The 19,303-nt window shown below is 30.6% G+C and overlaps 2 protein-coding genes across 3 annotated transcripts; both read left to right on the top strand.

Annotated features, from left to right (window-relative positions):
- Nucleotides 1-2,339: 2,339 nt before the first annotated feature.
- On the top strand, nucleotides 2,340-3,366 carry LOC105152356 (protein lethal(2)essential for life). The gene has a single exon (XM_011066571.2). The coding sequence runs from the start codon at nucleotides 2,520-2,522 to the stop codon at nucleotides 3,153-3,155; it is 636 nt and encodes a 211-aa protein (XP_011064873.1). The 5' UTR covers nucleotides 2,340-2,519; the 3' UTR covers nucleotides 3,156-3,366.
- Nucleotides 3,367-8,928: 5,562 nt separating this feature from the next.
- Nucleotides 8,929-18,572, top strand: ort (glycine receptor ora transientless). 2 transcript variants are annotated; one of them, XM_011066573.2, is made up of 9 exons: nucleotides 8,929-11,102; nucleotides 12,464-12,608; nucleotides 12,752-12,834; nucleotides 12,986-13,129; nucleotides 13,202-13,284; nucleotides 14,478-14,612; nucleotides 14,934-15,034; nucleotides 15,113-15,430; nucleotides 16,415-18,572. In XM_011066573.2, exons 1-9 carry the CDS (start codon nucleotides 11,014-11,016, stop codon nucleotides 16,565-16,567), a joined length of 1,251 nt encoding a protein of 416 aa, XP_011064875.1. In that variant the 5' UTR covers nucleotides 8,929-11,013; the 3' UTR covers nucleotides 16,568-18,572. The 2 variants fall into 2 exon arrangements, with proteins under 2 accessions (XP_011064875.1, XP_011064874.1); XM_011066572.2 differs by having other exon boundaries at nucleotides 16,382-18,572.
- Nucleotides 18,573-19,303: the final 731 nt, after the last annotated feature.

Genomic DNA, 19,303 nt, shown 5'->3' with positions numbered 1-19,303 from the left:
CTTATTTAGAATACTAAAAGCACTGAACAGTATTGTTTTTAATACTTGAAATAAATAATTTATTATTTCAGTATTAAAAACATCAGTTGTCACATGAAGGTCACTTTCACTTTTTTTATTGGAATGGTATAATTTTTTTACACAATATGATTCCTTTAATTATTCTGCATATAAAAGTTTCAAGATATTAATATCAAAAAACCAAGAGTTTACGAAATATTTTTATACTTTATTGTGGCACATATTAATATAAAATGTTAAATAACTCGTAAACTATTAATTTTTTTATAATCGTACCTTAATACTTTTATAAAACAGAATATAATGAAATGAATCAATTGATAGAAAAAAAACATTCAGCTTTAAAAAAATATGTATACAAAATGAACAATTTTTTAAATAAGCAACTATATGTTTTCTGTATATAGAGATTAATAACAATTATTAGGTGTTGGAATTAATTCGTAGCGTTTTACAAGTGATGGGAAGTACTTTCATTAATGTATTTTTTAATGCTCATGTGAAATAAATAACATTCTTTCATTAAAAAACGCTACGAATTAATTCCAACACCTAATATTATTGTAATAATACATAATAAGCAATAATAATAATGAAAATAATACAAATAAAATTGCAAATTATGTGTACGAAAATAACATTGACAACGTTAAAAATAATATCGCAAAAGCGAATAAGAAATCTAATCTTTCAGCCTTCAGAAAGTCTTTAGAAGTTCTTAAAAAAAAATAATCATATTTTTGCTTATTGTTAATGCGCTTACGTAAACATGGTAAATCACGAGCTTCCGTAAACACAAAAGAAACATTGAATTGCAAAGAAAAATTACAGCATGTGTACAAGAATAGAATTACTGTACAAAAGTTTATTTAAAAAAAAAATAAAATAATATCATTTGCAACACAATCCGTGGCATCTAAAATTCATTCTTATAATTTACTTACTCAACCATTTTCAATAATAATTTAGTAGCAAATCATTAAGTTTAGAACGCATCCACTATGATATAACATTTAATTAGTTTTTAATTTGATATATAAAATATCTGTGTATATCACATTAAAATATAAACGTTAATTAAATCAAAATTTTTTACAATATTAAATTCTCATAATCGATTAACATTACAAATAGCTTAGCAAAGTGCATCAGCGTTTTTCAAAATTAGTTATTTTTACTTCTTTTATATATAGCATCTTTGTTTTATGACTCACTGCATTCGAAATAGAACTTTCTTGATCAAATTAATCGAGAAATTCGTTTCTTACATTCTTAAGACGTCGTGTAACTTCAAGAACGTTCATGAATTGATTATAAGCGGACGCGTATAAGCTATAAGCACGTTCGAGAATAAATGCAATTTTACGATCACATTACTTATACGTTCCTGCTCTTTTCTGATGCATGACTGCGATTTCTCACTCAAAATCTTAAATAAAAAAATAATATCTCTTGCAATATTACTCTACTATGATGAATCATCTTACTGAATTAAAGCTGGTATGTTTCTATTGAATTTAACTACCAATATCTATGTTGCGAATAACAGCTGAAATTAATTTTTCTTTAGATCAGTTTTTTATTTCTGCATTAGACAACACTGAATTCTTTTTCTCGTTTTCGTCAAATATCCAGGCGTAAATAAAAGTATTTGAAATACTTTTATTTAAAACATTATTTGCAGTACAAGTGTATTTTGTACTTTGTATTTCAGTGGAACACATGAAAGTATTACATATTTTGTATTTAAAAATGAAAGATTAAAAGTTTTTTGTATCTTGTAACTCACGTAATAAGATTGTTTGCTAATCTTAATATTTAAAATACAAAATACTGGCAATTTTTCGTTATTAATACTAAAATACAAAATACAAAATATTTTTACTCCCAAAATACAAAATACAATTGTCTTATAAATACTATTTTCTAAATAAAAGTATTCAAATACATATCCAGCCATGCAAATATCAAACCTATGCAAAATATACCTATCTCACTTTGAATTCCAAAAGTATGATACTACTTCAGCCACAAAATAGACCTTTTGTCGAAACTTGAATCTAAAATTTTACTACTTTTAAAACTCCATTTCATTACGTACGTGACAATACGTTATAGCCTTCCAAGTGAAAAAAAACACAGTGCATTGAGAAAAAATTGCAAACGCGTAGTGCGATCGCGAAATTGCTAGTTTGTTCTCGAATGTGCTTATATTTATGCGCGTTAACTTCTAATCAGTCTATGAACGTTCTCGAATATTCTCGAAGTTACGCGACATCACATTTGCCTCGTCGTATGCGCATGCCTGCAATTACCTGCGGGCTATAAAACATGCGACGCGAGCCGGCTGATAACAGAAAGCAGTCGCAAGTTTGATCGGTGCGAATCGTTGCTAGCAAACGAATCAACTCGTTGCCAATTAACTCTCAACCGAGTTTCATCAGTCAATTTCATTCGAAATTTTCCGTGTCTCTTTGTCAAGTCTTTCTTGAGAAAGCATGTCTCTGGTGCCGTTGCTATTCTCTGACTGGTGGGAGGACCTGGAATATCCACATCGGGTTTTCGATCAAAACTTCGGCCTGGGCATTTATCCGGACCAACTGACAAATCCCAACATCCTCGAACGCTTCGCACTGCAACAACCTCGGCGTCTACGTCCAGGGCAGATAATGTATTATACTCGACCATGGGGCGAACTGTTACGCAGCAGGGAAGAGGGTGGCATATCAACTGTTAAGGCGGACAAGGACAAATTCCAGGTGATATTGGACGTGCAACAGTTCAAGCCGGAAGAGATCAATGTTAAAGTTGTGGACAAATTTGTGATAGTTGAGGCCAAACATGAAGAGAAGCAGGACGAGCACGGCTGGATCTCACGACAGTTTGTGCGCAAATACATGATACCTGAACAGTGCGATATCGATCAGGTGTCGTCGAGCTTGTCATCAGACGGCATATTGAGCATCATCGCACCTAGGAAGGATAGACCGAAGTCGCAAAACGAACGAACGATCAAGATCCAGCATACCGGCAAACCGGCAATCCAGGAGAAGGCACAGGAGAAGGCACAGGAGAAGGCTCAGGAGAAGACTCAGGAGAAGACTCAGGAGAAAAATCAGGAGAAGAAGAAGTAAAAATAGAGTAGAAGATAAAAATATATCGTGTTTCTGTGAAACCTTGATCTTCTGTTTTACATTTATATTATAATACAATATATTCGAATATTATTTTTTTTCTCTTTATGTGATGTCAGATATAGAATCGAAAATATTTATATTTGCATCTGTTTTTCATTTTTATTTTTGTAATGAAAATAATCGAATAAATTAATTCGGTGGATCTTAATCGAATGTTTTCCATGTTCCTTTTTTCTATCCTGTGTATTTTTTCTTGGTAAGAATCTTATAATCTTAATATATGTTAATTTAGAAAAGATTATTGGATTGTGAGTTAACTACGGCAAGTGAGAGTGTAAAATAAATAGTAATTTTCGAATGCTAGAAATTCGTCAAAAGTATTTGAAGTTTGAACAGCATCTATATATTGGGTCATCTAAAAAGTATCCGCGATTTTTTGTCACTAGATGTGTGTTGATGATCATATATCTAGTGACAAAGTACCGCGGATACTTTTTAGATGACCCAATATTTATCATTGAAAACAATTCACAATAATTCGATTATATATATATTATTTATGTGTACTGTCTACGTATTATTTATTTTCTTTCTCAATCTATAGAGTTTTCGTTTAAAATTATCTCTGCATTAAAAATAAAAATATGAGTGATAAATCTAATAATAGTTTCGCTGATTTAAACTTAACGAAGCATAGGTATAGTTATAGTTATTGATCGAGGAAAGATTATAGAGACATCTCTTGGAGAAACTCATGGATTACGGTTAGAACTCGTATACTATTTACATCTGATGGTTTAGAATCCATTATAATACGTACATGCATTTTTTGGCACAGTCGATAAAAATGTATCTAAATTATCGATAGCAATATAACATCCCAGAGAACACAGTCGTCTAAAAGATAACTAAAAGACGATTAAATTGTTAAGATATCTTTTAGTGAAAGAATATAATCGACGAAAAGATGACAGATACCGCACTACTAGTCATCTTATAGTTTTATCCATATAATAACTAAAGGATGATTTCTTTGGATATCTTTTAAGGCGGTATTCATAATCAGATTTTATATTCAAGACCGTTTTAGACAGTACTTAAGAAGTCACGAATCAATCAGAGAGCCGTATTAACATCTTAAGACATTACATCTTAAGACAGTGGCCTAATTTCCACCGAGGATTTAACCGGATCAGAATGTAAGAACCAACCACTTACTACATGTAGCATGATTGTAGGTTTGTCGCGTCGCATACTCCTGCCATAATTCCTAATATGAGCGCATTGAAGTGAGTAGGACTTCTTCTTCTTCTTCTTCTTCAAAAGTAATGGCACTCGTCGCAAAAATGGCGGCGATTACAGTTTTATTGTAGATAAATCGTGAAATAATACACCTCAAATCGGTGAATGGGAATAAGTAGGAGCTATGATAGGAGCATGTTGGAGCATGCGACGCGAACAAATCCAGAGAGAATTAAGGGAGAGTGAAGCGGATTCAGCCAGAAGTCGCCATTCGTCTGCCATTCGTTAGAGTGAGTAGGAGATATGGTAGAAGCGTGATGGTACATATGGTGCTGTACACACTAATATTGTACCGCACTAATATTGTGTGTATGTGCATATACGTACATGCACATATGCACATTTGCGGAAGTGCGGATAAATGGCGGAACCAATCAGAGAAGAGAACTCTATTCGCTCCATTCTTTCTTGATTTTCTCTGAACAAATCTTATATAAACCAAATATCGATTTATCATCTTCAATCTTGAAAAGTGGACGATGTACCCTAAGGAATGGACGTTGCTATGTAGTTTACATCCACTTTGTCAGAGGACAGTAGTGCGCGGCATTTAATTTTGCGGTTACAAGTTTTGGACCATCATGCCCTTTTCTCAGATTTCTCTCTCTGATATAACATATCATAACATTAAGTCATTAATTTCAAAAGATCCAAGAAACGTATTATAGAAGTATTTAAAATAAATTTCGATTGGAATTATTTCGTTTTCCCTAGAAAACATAATAAAAATCTAGTAGCAAATTCTATTGGATGCACCCAATACGCACTAGTGCACATTAGCCACTGTATATAAATTGACGTGTGTTTAATGTAATATATTAACAGATTAAACCATAAAAGCCTCAATACATTTTATTATACTGTTAAATAAAATCTGTATTTTATAATTCGAAATATTTGCATTTTATTTTTACACAGATTAAATCAGTGTACAATGGCTTTAATCCTTCGTGAATCAGTTGAGATGTGACATACCCTAGCAAAATGAATTTCTATATTGTCGATTTCATGCAACTGGAGATTGCATTGGTACCAATCATATTAAATTACAGTAGATATATTTATGATAAAGTATAAAAACATGAGGTATGAGATACTAGGTGGGGTGAAAAGTAACCTCCTTGAGAATGAAAAAAATTTTTTTCTTATGCAGAATCTCGCCCAAAATATGGCGTGTTCGCTCAGTACTAATCTTTGTAGCATCTGCTAGCTCGCGCACCTTCACTTTCCGGTCAGCCAACACCATTTCATGTATTTTTTTGACATTTTCCTCGGTAACCGCATCGGAGGGCCTGCCGCTGCGGACTTCATCGGTAGTGGAGTTGCGGCCACCACGAAACTCTCGAAACCAATATTTGACGGTGTAATCTGACGGAGTATTAGCCACATAATATTTATCCAACTTTTCTTTTGTTTCCTTCGCCGTTTTGCCTCTCAAAAAATAATGTTTTATGAGAGAACGAAAATCGTTTTCGCAAACACGTCAACAACAATCAGCTCTCAAAACAAAACTAAGGGCAGTATCGCACTGCCACTTGGCATGTCTACCTAAATATGAACGGACTACAAGGCACCATAAACTTTTTTGCAGTAGTGGCGCATTCTGGCGGTCAAGGAGGTTACTTTTCACCCCATCTAGTATATCCACATTTAACCAAATTTGTTATAGGAAATAATTGAACAATTTTGATCAAAATTCGGTTCCATGCCTTGCAGTGTCTGTATTTTGTATTTTGCATGTCGACAAAATTTATACGAGTTATGGGATAAATAGCTGCTTCTTTGTAATAAATAATAAATATATTAAAAATAGAAATCAAATTTAAGCTTTCATATAATACATACATATATTTTATATTCTTTATTTTACTTCATAATTATCTTTATTTTACTACATTCACAATACATTATTTTAACAAATGTTAAGATTTAAAAAAAATGACGCACAAATGGATTATATTATTTTATATATTTGTTAAATAGAAAATAAGTCTATTCTAAGAAGAAGCAACTTTGATATTTCGTATTCTCAATTATTTGAAGACAAAAGAGCGAAGTATTATTATTTTCGCATACATATTTAAATTATATTTATTTTCCAAGAACGTATCAATCAATTTTTTTAAATAATAAAATTTCAATTAATTAATAATAATTAGAAATTGTCTTAATTATTTTGAAACCTTTGTCTGAGTCAAAAATAATTTAATTACTGTATGATAGTTTGGAATGATAATCTGAATAAATTATATACGCATTCGTGTATGTATGTGTATGTGTGTGTGACGATCGGAGTGTATTTGTCATGAATAACTAGTGATCAAATCTGTAAATAATCTCGAAATGCCGGTAAGCTGCATAAGATACATAAGAAGAATCCCTACGTCTGCAGTTGCACGACAATCGGCAATCGGTCGAAAATAATAGGCAGAGGATAGTAGTGTGAGTGAGCACTTCTAGTCTCGAATCGAGTGTGCAAGACGCAGAGAGACAGCCTGAGGTCAGAGAAGGGGATGGTTCGTGCTTATCGTGCATCGTCGCTAAACCCTGCAAAACGTCCCTCTTCCTCAAACTCGTCTCTCTGATCTCAACCTCCTTTTCCTTTCTTTCGCTCTTTCCTGCTTACTCTTTCGACTTCCCAGCATCTCCAGCTGACGTTTGCGGAAAAAAAGAAGCATGAAGACTCGTGTGTGTTACGAAACGTGTGCCATGTTCGATCCAATTAAATTTTACTTATCTAGTACGATAGGAGATGCAATTCGAGAAAAATTATTAAAAAAAATTATTAAGGGAAAGAGACATTTAATAATATTTCTCGCTTTAGCGCAGATATCTTTCTTTTTTTCTTTCCAATTTATGGAGGAATTGGCATCTTTCTTTTTTTCTTTCCAATTTATGGAGGAATTGGCAAGACGCATTTTTTCCGTTTCAATTTTGGTCTTCTGAAAGAAGATAAGGATCTCTTTCGAAGTGATTAGCGGCTATGCCTATGAGCATTACTTTAACAATGATGCTTCAAATGATGTCACGAAACCTTTGACGTAATCACTCTCTTATCCGACCGATACCAGAGAGCTTCTGCCAGCACTTGTAATCGATTTTGTCGTTCCACCATGCCACAGATAGCAGTTACATGTGACGATAATCTTTATATCTTTTTTTACATAATCTGTATTTCCAACTAATTAATAAAAATCATGATATTTAACTTTGTTTTTCCATATTGTAAGCTATGATAAAATCATCTTGGCAGAAGTATTCTATTTTTATTAAATATCAAATTTTTTAAAATCATTTTTTGTTTTACATAAGTAAGACTCATATACAGGGTGTTCGGAAAATTGCAATACTTCGGGAAATGATTCAGGATTAAAAAAGAAAGAAAAAACTATACAAACATAGATCCAGAAATAAGTCATTTTCGAATTATAACCACTTTTACGTTAAAAAACTTGTAATTTATTTTTCATAATTTATTTCATAATATTTTAACATAAATAACTATTTCGGACTATTTTGGCGTTATTCAGAATGCACCACTTGGAGACATAGTTCGTTTGGCATACCTGCAGTAAAGTAAAAAAATTTTTAAATTAAAAAATTAAAAGAAGAGAAACGTAAACTCAAAAACGACTTATTTCCAGACCTATGTTTATATACTTTTTTTCTTTCTTTTTGAATCCTGAATCACTTCTCGAAGTATTGCGGGTGATTTTCCGGACACCCTGTATAAGTACAATAATAGTAGTATAATAAATGTTGGTTTATAATTTTCTTTCATAATAATATTTATCTAAATTGTTCAGTGAAAGAGAGAGAGAAAAAAAATAAAAAAATGATATCTCTTGTATTTTGCCAAGAACAATTCAGTATGACATTGATGTTCTAAATACAAAATACGGAAAGAAAAAATTATTATTCAAATCGATATTTCCGAAGGATCTTCTTTTATATCCTCTTTTCTCGTGTTTCTTCAAATGTCTGACTATTTTCCTTCGCAGAGGAAATACGACGCATAAGTACTTGCAGTAAATATTCGTTAGTCTTAAAGTCATGAGATGTTGATAGAATGCAATAGTCGCACGAAGGTAAGAAAATGTGCCAGAAAACGAATTGTACAAGCAGCACGTCGAGTAGTGCGGCACAATCCAGTATTCCCAGTGCTGTTCTATGTTCAATGTTGATTGTTGCAGTTTGGAAAAAATACATTGAGAATTTTCTATGAGGATACTAATTGCACGATAGTTTGCTGAGGTATCTGCACAGTTTTAATTTAATTATTTGAAAATGATTGTTGATACGTATATACTAAATTTTTTAAAAAACAATGCAACGAGACAAAGTATTGACAAAGAAACAATGTATGGAATTTTAAATAAATTAAATTAATTAATAGAGTTTAAATATAAATTATAAAATAATTATTAAATATAATAAATTATTATATAAAATAATTAAAACATATTTATATACGTAAAAAATCTTAAATTTAAAATAAAATTAAGGGTTTTGAATCTCCATAATTTCAAGACGATCTGAATATATTCAGATGCAAAGATGCTAATTGAAGAACTTTGTTCACGAGAATACTTAATTAAGAGCATTATACACACAAAAATATGAAGTCATGAGGTCGTGAGAATCGTTTAATCACGTTGAGATACGAATAAAAATTATGTCTTTAATCTCAATACAATTAATTACAGTGCTATTAATAAGATCACGAGTAACTTGATTTCTTTCAGACCACGCGAAGCGAAAAAGGATAAGCTCCAAGATGACTTAATTAATATGAATTTCAAAATTAATGAGATTTATATAAAAAAAATGGAAACCCAATTAAATACAATGTTTCTTTTAATTATTAAAATTTTCTTATTATGTTTTAAATATGTCCTCTTTAGCAACTTTTGCCTCCTTCCTTCTATATGCTCTTGTACTATATTTTGCACTTGTACATATATATGTACGTACACAGCACAGAATTGCATCTGCACACACACATACACATCGACTCGTGTGTATACTCTTTCGAGTGGCCACTCGACACTGTACGAACGAGACGAACACGTACCTTTCTATTCGTGGCACAATTTTCGGGGATCGATATATCGAGCGTACTGGTGACTTCAAATTGCGTGGTAGTTAGCACTTGTCAGGGATTTGCGGCAAAAGAGTCTAATGAGAAGAAACGGAGGAAGACACGTGGAATGCATTGTCTTTTCCCAAATATCATCGCTTTAATATTTCTTTCAAATTTATTAACATATTTAATATTAAGTATTTTCTAATATAGTTTATTACATAATGCAACTTATAAACTATTTTTAAAGTATAATTTATCTCAGATTTTTTTAAATCAATTTAAACATTTTTTCTTGATGAAAACATTAAGAAAGATATTTCGTTAAGCATTAAAATTATCAAGCGGTTAATGACGGTTTCTATATTTTTATCGTTTCTATATATCTTTTAGATTAATATTATATTTTTTTTTGTGTAAAAGAAAAAATTCTGAAGATTTTTTGCTTTTTAATAAATATGACCTTTGTACTGATAAAATATTTAATTTTTCATTATTTTTATAGTAATTGATTCGCTTTGTCTTTTTAGTGAGTAAACAACATTAGTATTTCTAGTGTTAAATGCACTTCTATCCAATATAATTATTCTAATTTAAGAGTTTATTGTTCCGACTAAGGAATTTTTTTAGTAATATGCCTAGAAAAAATTATATCACGAAATATTAGTAACATGATCAGGGAAAATGAGAAAATGCAATAAATTAAAACAATTTCAGGAAAATTCAAGAATTTAATCCCGGATAAAAAAAAGTGACTTGTAAATGTGACTTGTATATGTGTTTTGCGATTTGAGCGAAACATCAGAAGAATTTATGAATACAAATGTGTACCGATAACGATGCTGATATACCGCATAAGGTAAATTCAAGTGACCTAAACCAATGACACGGGTATCCCGCGGGGGATTACCAGCATTTTCTTTCCTTCTTCCTCTCGCCGATCCAGAGCGCGATACTCCAGATTCTATTCGCTGCCTGTACGTCATGAGCGAGAGATTTACCCCTTCTTTTACATCTTCCCTTTGTATCTCTGTTAAGTGGAGGAGAAGGTGGGATTGGCGGCAGGAAGGTATTGCCATTGGTATACATCACCTTTACAGTTGCCATCGCCACCACTACCACCACTACCACCGCTGATCACCGCCACCACCTGCAACCACCTCCACGTCGTAGAGCTCGTCTATACGCAACGATGAGGATTCTGCAGATTTGACAAAGTCGTTTCAAGAACTCAGTCGTTGACTGCCCGTCCTAGTAAATTCAAGGCACCGATTAGGGATATTCAATTCGTTCGACCGTGCCGAAATCCCGCTTTCGAATTATCTTGAAATTATTATTCTTCTTTTTCTTTTCTTTTTTTCGTTCTATCTCGTCTCAAGTGAACAATTTTTATTTTTTTTTCTTTTCTTTTTCGTGTATCGTTTTGATTTATACGAATGCGAAAATGCGTTAACGTGAAAGTACATATCCATGGAGGAGATACACGGAGGCGGCATGTCTTCCGCGACGCTCTCGTCCGTCTTGTTTCTTCTACTTTTCAGTCGTGCCGTTAATGCTCAGTAAGTAGACGGCTTATAGTATAACAAAAAACAAATTTTAGGATTTTGCTAATATATTAAAATATATATACAATTTTACTAATATATTAGAATAAAAAATTCTCTAATAAAAAATATATATATATATATTTAACAATATTAATTCGTTGTCACAAGCTGAAAAACTTTCTCTCTCTCTCTCTCTCTCTCTCTCTCTCTCTCTCTCTCTCTTTCTCTCTATTTTTTTTTAGATTTTTTTACACATAATGAAATTAAAAAATCTTATTAATATATTGATTGATAAAACTTTATTTTACATTAATATATTAAATTAATTAAATGCATGTGTTAGGAAAGTCGCCGATACCGACATACCACTTTGTTTTTAGACAATATTTTTTAAACAAAAGGTAAAAATAAAATTTCAAAAACATAAATACAAACTAAAAAATGTCTTCTATCAGATAATATAAGCAATTTTTATAATACTACTTGCTCAACTTTGCAATAATTAATTTTTTCATAAGATAAGCGTCTGACAAAATGGATTCCAAAACTGATACAGTAAGCAATAATGCTACGTTTTTCTATTCTTTTATTTTTACAGGAATTATCTGTATAAAGTACCTACAAGTGAATGTACATAAGATTTTCCAGAATCTTTTCACTTCGTTTCGTTATGAAACATTTTTATTGAATTATATGCATATTTATTTTATGCTGTTCTGCAAGATGCAAATATATAACGCGATAGTTTTTCAAAAATTTTTCCATGTATGCGCGATTGCCTTCAGCTCCAATAGAGCTATTTAATACTATAAAGCAATATTATAAAGATTAAGTTAACTCGTAGTCTATTTTATAATCAGGTGTGATAGTTTTTTACGCTGTACCTCAATTTTTAATTTAAAATCATATTATAAAAAACTAAGAGAAAAAATAATATAAATAAAACTGATTTAGAAATCTACAAGCATTTAAAACGACGTATAATATTATCAATAATATAGTCACTATTATTTAAACTACACAATTTCCAAAAAAAATCGTAAGAATTTTATTTGCGTATTCGTAGAATTCGTTTTTAGTTCTGATTTGGTATCGAAACAAGTCACAAATATATGTTTGTACGAATTATGTTTGTACTTCTTTAATTAGCTAAACAAGTCATGATTTTTTATTAGCATTAATAAAGTGCAATAGTTAATTTCTAAGAAATAAGAGGGTGCTGCTTTAGGAGACCTATATCAGTATCGGTGATTTTCCTCTACGTTTATCTTATTTAAATAATTAACTAGTTGATTTAGTATAATATATAATAAAAAATAATGTTATTTAATATATATTTCAAAAAAACTGTCGTCTTCATATTCGCTTTGCAGGAGAAGTTTAGAATTTTTTGATCTTTTACCCGAAGATCCTAAATTATACGACAAAATGCGCCCTCCCAAGAAAGATGGCCATGCAACTGTTGTGAATTTTCACGTTACTGTGATGGGACTTGATTCCATCGATGAAAATTCTATGGTAACATAATTTTTGCCAAATTTATTTTTATGTTGTAAATTCAATTGCGTATTGACGAAAATTTCGTAGTTCAATACTGTCTTAATTATTAATTAATCATTTACGAAATATATAATTACTTCAATAATTAATTACTTTTATAGACATATGCCGCTGATATTTTTTTTGCTCAAACGTGGAAGGATAATAGACTTCGATTGCCAGAAAATATGACGTCCGAGTATAGGTACATAAATTTATTGCTTCTTAACGATTTTTACATTTATGTATTTTTATTCTATATATTTCTGTTACATTCATCTGTATATTTTCCTTTAATACTTCTTTAGAAAGTTTCTAATTCATTATTATCTCTCATATATGTAACAAAATTTAAGATTATTAGAAGTCGATTGGCTGAAAAATATGTGGCGGCCAGATTCTTTTTTTAAGAATGCAAAGTCGGTGACTTTTCAAACAATGACGGTACCAAATCACTACCTATGGTTATATAAGGACAAAACCATTCTCTATATGGTGAAGTGAGTTTACAAATTATATATTATTCAGTGCATTTCCTAAACACAAAACTTGAAATATACTGGCAATTTCAGACTGACTCTAAAACTCTCTTGCGCCATGAATTTTTTGATCTATCCTCACGATACGCAAGAATGTAAACTGCAAATGGAAAGTCGTAAGTCATTATCATCTATAAAAGAATTTGTCTCGGAGTTATGCGCAGCTTAGCAAGTTATGCTACATATAAAGTTATGTTTTTTATCATACAATTACATCATTCACTGTTAGAAATGTTTCCTTTATATGTAAATGAAGCTCGTAGTTATAAATGAAATTAAAAGTAATAAATGATTTAACTAAAAATTAAGTTATAATAGTTACTTAAATGTAATGAACGTGTACATTAAATTTTATAAAAAATACTTTTCATAAAATTTTATGAAAAGTACATTAAATTTCATAAAATTTCATGAAAAATACTAAAGAAAATATTAAAGAAGGATGTTAATAAGAGACCCATAAAGATAAATAAAAGAAAAATCGTTTTTTTTTATAGATTTTGACTTCCTAAATACTATAATATTAATAAATATAAGATAATATTAATAAAAAAATTTGGGATCGATAGAGAACACCTTGAAAATTGAGCATGAACATGATATATTAAACAAATTTCAATATGTTCCCTATCAATCCCAAACTTTTTATTAATCGTATTCAGGAAGTCAAAATGTATAAAAAACTATTCCTTTTACTTATACCTTTATGGACAAAAATCGGCCTCTTTTTAACATCCTCCTTAATTCATGTACGTGTACACAAATATATATTTTTTAGTTACAAATTCATTAAATTTAATATAATGTCATAATATTAAATTCAAATTGTGTAACTTAAAAGTATATTAAATTTCATAATAGTGAAATTTTTAATAGTGTACATTAAAAGTTAATGAAATTTAAGAACATTTCTAACAGTATTTTTACCTATCTCTCAATTATATTTAAATAATTCTCAATAATTGATTCTTAATGAAAATAAAAAATTGAAAAGATGTATCCTTAGTTACATTTCCAACAATTAGCACTCTCTAAATTTCTTGGAGTGAAATCTCACTCTAAGAGAATGAAAATATCGCCATTTTTGGAGAAGAGAGATTTAAAAAAAAGTGAAATTTAATCTTATTTTTTTTTTGGAGTGAGATTTCAGCTCTTTTAGACTCAAAAAGAATGAAAATTGTCTTTCTTTCATTTCACTCCAAGAAATTTGGAGAACAAATAAATTATGCTGGAGTAATCAATCAATAAATTATGTGACATCAAATACCATGCGATTTCATGTCTTAAAACAAAATAACTTGATCGGCAGTGTCACATACGACAGACGAAATGATCTTCCAGTGGGATCCCGATGTTCCTCTCGTTGTAGACGAGAATATTGAGTTGCCCCAATTACAGCTCGTTAAAAATTATACAGCCGATTGCTCGCAGGTTTATTCTACTGGTAAGAGAATTGTGTAAGAGAAATGTCTCTATCTCAAAGAATAACGCTGCATCACGTTTGGTATATTTTCGCGTTTGGTAAACGTTGGATTCTTCGCATATTAAAGTACGTAATATAGACAAGCTTTGTGATCAATTTTCTAAAATCAATTTTGTCTTCCGTTTCGAAACTGCACGCGTATCTTGCGTAGCATTATTCTAAGGAATGAAGATAATTCTTTAGCTAACCGCCCATGCGTTGATATCACTTGAATTTAATCCGATTGTAAGCTAAACACTAAAAGCATGGACACCTTATGGAATATTATATTATAATCTCCAGGTAACTTTACTTGTCTTGAAGTCGTGTTTGTGCTGAAGCGACGTCTCGGCTATTACTTGTTTCATACCTACGTGCCGACATGCTTGATCGTCATCATGTCGGTAAGGTAACATAATAATAAAAAGATACTCTCGCGACCTTCTTTACAACTATTTTATTTTTTATCGAAAACATCGCAGTGGATATCATTCTGGATAAAACCCGAGGCCGCACCCGCTCGAGTCACCCTGGGAGTCACCTCATTGCTCACACTTTCCACGCAACACGCTAAGAGTCAGGCTTCTTTACCGCCCGTTTCATACCTGAAGGCTGTCGACGCCTTCATGTCGGTCTGCACGGTGTTCGTATTCATGGCGCTGATGGAATATTGTTTGGTGAACATTGTTCTTGGTGACTCGGATACGCCAACAGCGAAACCTGCACCTCCGCCACCGCCGCCGTGCTCGAGCACTTCGGATTCAGCTAAACTTGATAAGATCTTCGATATTGCTGCCAAGGTAATAATAGATAATAATTGAATGACCAGAGAGCCTTGTGAATCGATTTTAACAAGAGATATGATACTTACAATAATTCATTAGACATTACTTATGTTAAGTGCTTATTTTGAAATTAATCACAAAAATGGATTAATTTATATTTTGACACACATGGAAATTAAAAATAACAAAATGTTATTTAACTAATCGGATTACTAATGAAAGTCCTTTGAGAGATATGAAAAAAAAATATCTTAATAACACTGGAAAAAAAATCTTAATTTCTAAGAAATATTTCTTTGTTTACATATTAAAAAAAAATTATTTCTTTGAATCAATTAAAATTTCTTTAAAAATAAAATATTGTATGTAATAATTTTTTTTTAATACAAGCAAAAAAAAATATTTCTTTAAAATTAAGATATTTTTATTTTAGTATAAAAATATATTTTTTATTATTGATGTCGATATGAATTAATTAATTGAGATGGAAATAGTCAATGAAAATTGGTAGAAGTACTATTATAGTATTAAATTCTCTCTAAAATGCCAAAATACTTTTATTTTGTAATTTCATGATAAATAAAGTTTTTACCAAGTTAAAATTGATTCTAGGCTCTTTTATCTTGGACTACTTCTATGCCTCGAATAAAGAAATAAAATAAATACGTTATTGTTAAAGAAAATCTACATAAAGTGATTTGCAACTTCAAAAAATATTAACGGATAAATTATTAAAACATCTGAAGATGTTTTAATAATTTTTTTTGTATGTTTTAATAATTTTCTTTATATGTTATAAAAAAAAAATCTTTTTGTGTCAATCATGATTATTTTAATTGTGTACACAAGTAGCTTCATTTTGCAATAGCATTATAATTCGTCCACTCTAAATCATGTCCCACTCTCTCCGAGGCACGGGAGACAGTCTGCATGATGACGGTTCAAGTTGTGATCGTTGTCACGCAGGAAAACGCAATGTTGTTATCCTGCCGATCGCAGAAATCGCCGATTGTACCGCCACCCGGACCCACCCCAGCACAAAGGGCGCGAATACGAGCGTTGAACATCGACCGCTTCTCGCGAGTCTTCTTCCCTTTCCTGTTTGCCGTGCTGAACGTCACCTACTGGATAATGTTCGCAGAGTATATTTAGACAGTGACATCAGGAACACTTCATAGAAATCGTGTGATACTTCAAGAAGAATGAGAAGAGTACGAGTTCTGCGAGAAACTGATACTCTGGAAACATTGAAATACTTAGGAGAAACGAAGAGCAGTAAGATTTTTTTGAAAAAAATTTGTCTCTGCAATAAATTTATATTATATAAATGTATCGGTGTGCGAATGAAAACGATGGAGAATTTCGCGACTATACGTAGTAGAAATTCCCTGATTGTAAAGCGTATCTCAGCAAAATCGCACAAATCTGTGATTGCTTTTGATGCTGACAATTTGCCGTAGATTTCAACGATTTCGAATATACCAACATTGTAGCACATGTAGGCAACATTTAACAGTAAGATAGCTGTAAGTTACCTTGTGTTGTCGGCAATATGACAGCATTGTGTGATACTGCGTATTATTATGGCAACATGACGACAATAGTATGAATTTTGATGATGACGATTTTAAAGTTGTCGACAAATTGCTGGCAAGTTGTCATATCGTGAAGGCATCAAGTTGTTAACAAATGAGAATTCAATTGCTGCAATTCTAGCAGCAACACATACTTAGCAAGCAACATGCCAGCAACAAAACAAACACGTTGCTATCTGGGTTCTAATAATTTAGAGCTCAAAAATATCAGCACGAATAAGTATAAAATTTATGAATAATGATGTTTAACAAACGCAGAAGCGCTTAATTCTTTTAGAACGTTACTCTTCTAAAACTTTTCTTTTACTGTTTCTTAAGACAAATAAAAAATTTTACTATACTGTTATTATGGCACACTCGCAAACTGTTTTCTCTGACTGCTCACTTTATTCGTCCGCTCGACAACGATCGTCCGACATTTAACAAATACTAAAATAATTACGATTTATCAACCATGGATAACGTATTTTTACTGCTACGCGTTTAAAAGCAAATTTACTTTCTTCTTTTCAATTGCCAATTAATTTTTTGTGTGCCTGCAGGATATATATATCTCAGTCCACAAAAATTAAGATAGCAATTACTTTTTAGACTCATTTTAAAGATGAATAAGGTTCTTCATAAAAAATCAACGTTTTTGTAAGTTTCATCACTTGATCTGTCTCGTCAAATATTCATAAAATGAGGTAAAGTGAAAAATACATGTATCTTCTACAAAAATTAAGATAATGATTTTTATCTGAGCTTATCTTGAAAATCAACGTAAAAGCTATATAAAAAAAATCGCTATTTAATTCCAAAATGGCAGATTCAATATAGTGGAGCAAAATGCTAAATTAAGTATCGTGTAAAAGCGAAAAATAGCCGTGAAAAACAAATTGAAAATAGAATATAGAAAATAGAAACAACTGATTTCAAATCGGCAATCTCAAAAATCCTTAGAATATGAATGTCATTCAAATTCAAGAAAATTTTACGTTTTGATCCGTCATATTGGATCTACAATTTTAAATTTTAAAATTTTAATTACAGATTTATAATCAATGAGCTTAAAACCTTTGATAAGACGTAAATTAGATGCTAATTATTCCTAGAAAAAATACAAAATGGTTAAACATTTGAATAGATATGATATATTCTTGTTTATGAATGAAACTTGTAAAACTTTCCCGAGAGAGAGAATAAGTAAAAGATTTTATCTAAATAGGATATAATGATCAACGATGTACAGGAAGGCATATTGATTCTAATAAATTTAGAAAATAGCGATGCGTTTATTCAACCTCATACATCGCTTTATTATTACATGAAATTCATCATTCAAAAGCCCAATAAAAAATTCATATGTAGATATTATCGTCATTTATGATAAGCTTACATTTTATTTCTTGTAAAAATAATGTCTCAATTCATGATTTATAAATATTACAGAATCTCAATCTCTTGAACTTTGTGTTATCGATTCTTATTATAAGTAACAATAAATATTTCTTGACATAAGTCTGTATTATACAATTGTACTATTAAAAAAAGTATGTCTAATAAAGTACTATTATAATGAATTATGTAAGTTATATATTTAATCATTACTACCATCCTTACAACTAGTGAGAACGATTCTCTAATAAAGTAAGGGTTATTACACAATGTTTGTGATCAAATTATGCCAATTTTGTTAACATCATAAGTTTACGTCTTCAATTTCATGGATCATGATTGTTCATCGTATGTTTTTGCTAAAGAAGGCTAGAGTACTAGAAACATGTACAAATCTCATTTAATTTATGTAAGATAAAGCTTTTTTGAAGAGTATTATGCACCAATCACTGTACCAATTCCTAATTGCCCGTTTGTCCTTTATTTATTTTCATTATTTATTATTATAATGTTTTCTCGCTGAAGATCATTGTCAATTTATTAGATTTTAAACAAACTCCAATTAACTTAATTGACACTCATATCTTGATATAAACATATCAATTGAAGTATCTGTTTAAAATCAACTTCTAAACTCATATGAATTTTATATGAATTTTTTTTTTATGTGATTGATAGAAATATTTCATAGAATATTTAACGCTTACTTATTTACACCTTATAAATTATATTAATTTTTTATTTGTGTGTTTAACATATAAAGTAAACTTCTAAACCTGGTATTGTTAAAAATATTATGAAAATTATATTTATGAATTGATTAGAATTAAACTTTTATTTAAAAATAGAGTATAAAAAATTAAAAAATAAAATATCAAAAAATCAATTTTTTCAAAATTATGTTAGTCCTAATTTT

Source organism: Acromyrmex echinatior, chromosome 4 (assembly GCF_024713525.1).
Source record: "Acromyrmex echinatior isolate Ae372 chromosome 4, ASM2471352v2, whole genome shotgun sequence".
NCBI lineage: Eukaryota > Metazoa > Arthropoda > Insecta > Hymenoptera > Formicidae > Acromyrmex > Acromyrmex echinatior.
This window is presented reverse-complemented; position numbering and strand designations above follow the sequence as displayed.

Coding starts and splice junctions, on each gene's coding strand:
- ort (XM_011066572.2), top strand. CDS start 11,014: ATGGAGGAGATACACGGAGGCGGCATGTCTTCCGCGACGCTCTCGTCC. Junction 13,130..13,201: donor ACCATTCTCTATATGGTGAA/GTGAGTTTACAA, acceptor TGGCAATTTCAG/ACTGACTCTAAAACTCTCTT. Junction 15,431..16,381: donor TCTTCGATATTGCTGCCAAG/GTAATAATAGAT, acceptor GTTGTCACGCAG/GAAAACGCAATGTTGTTATC.
- LOC105152356 (XM_011066571.2), top strand. CDS start 2,520: ATGTCTCTGGTGCCGTTGCTATTCTCTGACTGGTGGGAGGACCTGGAA.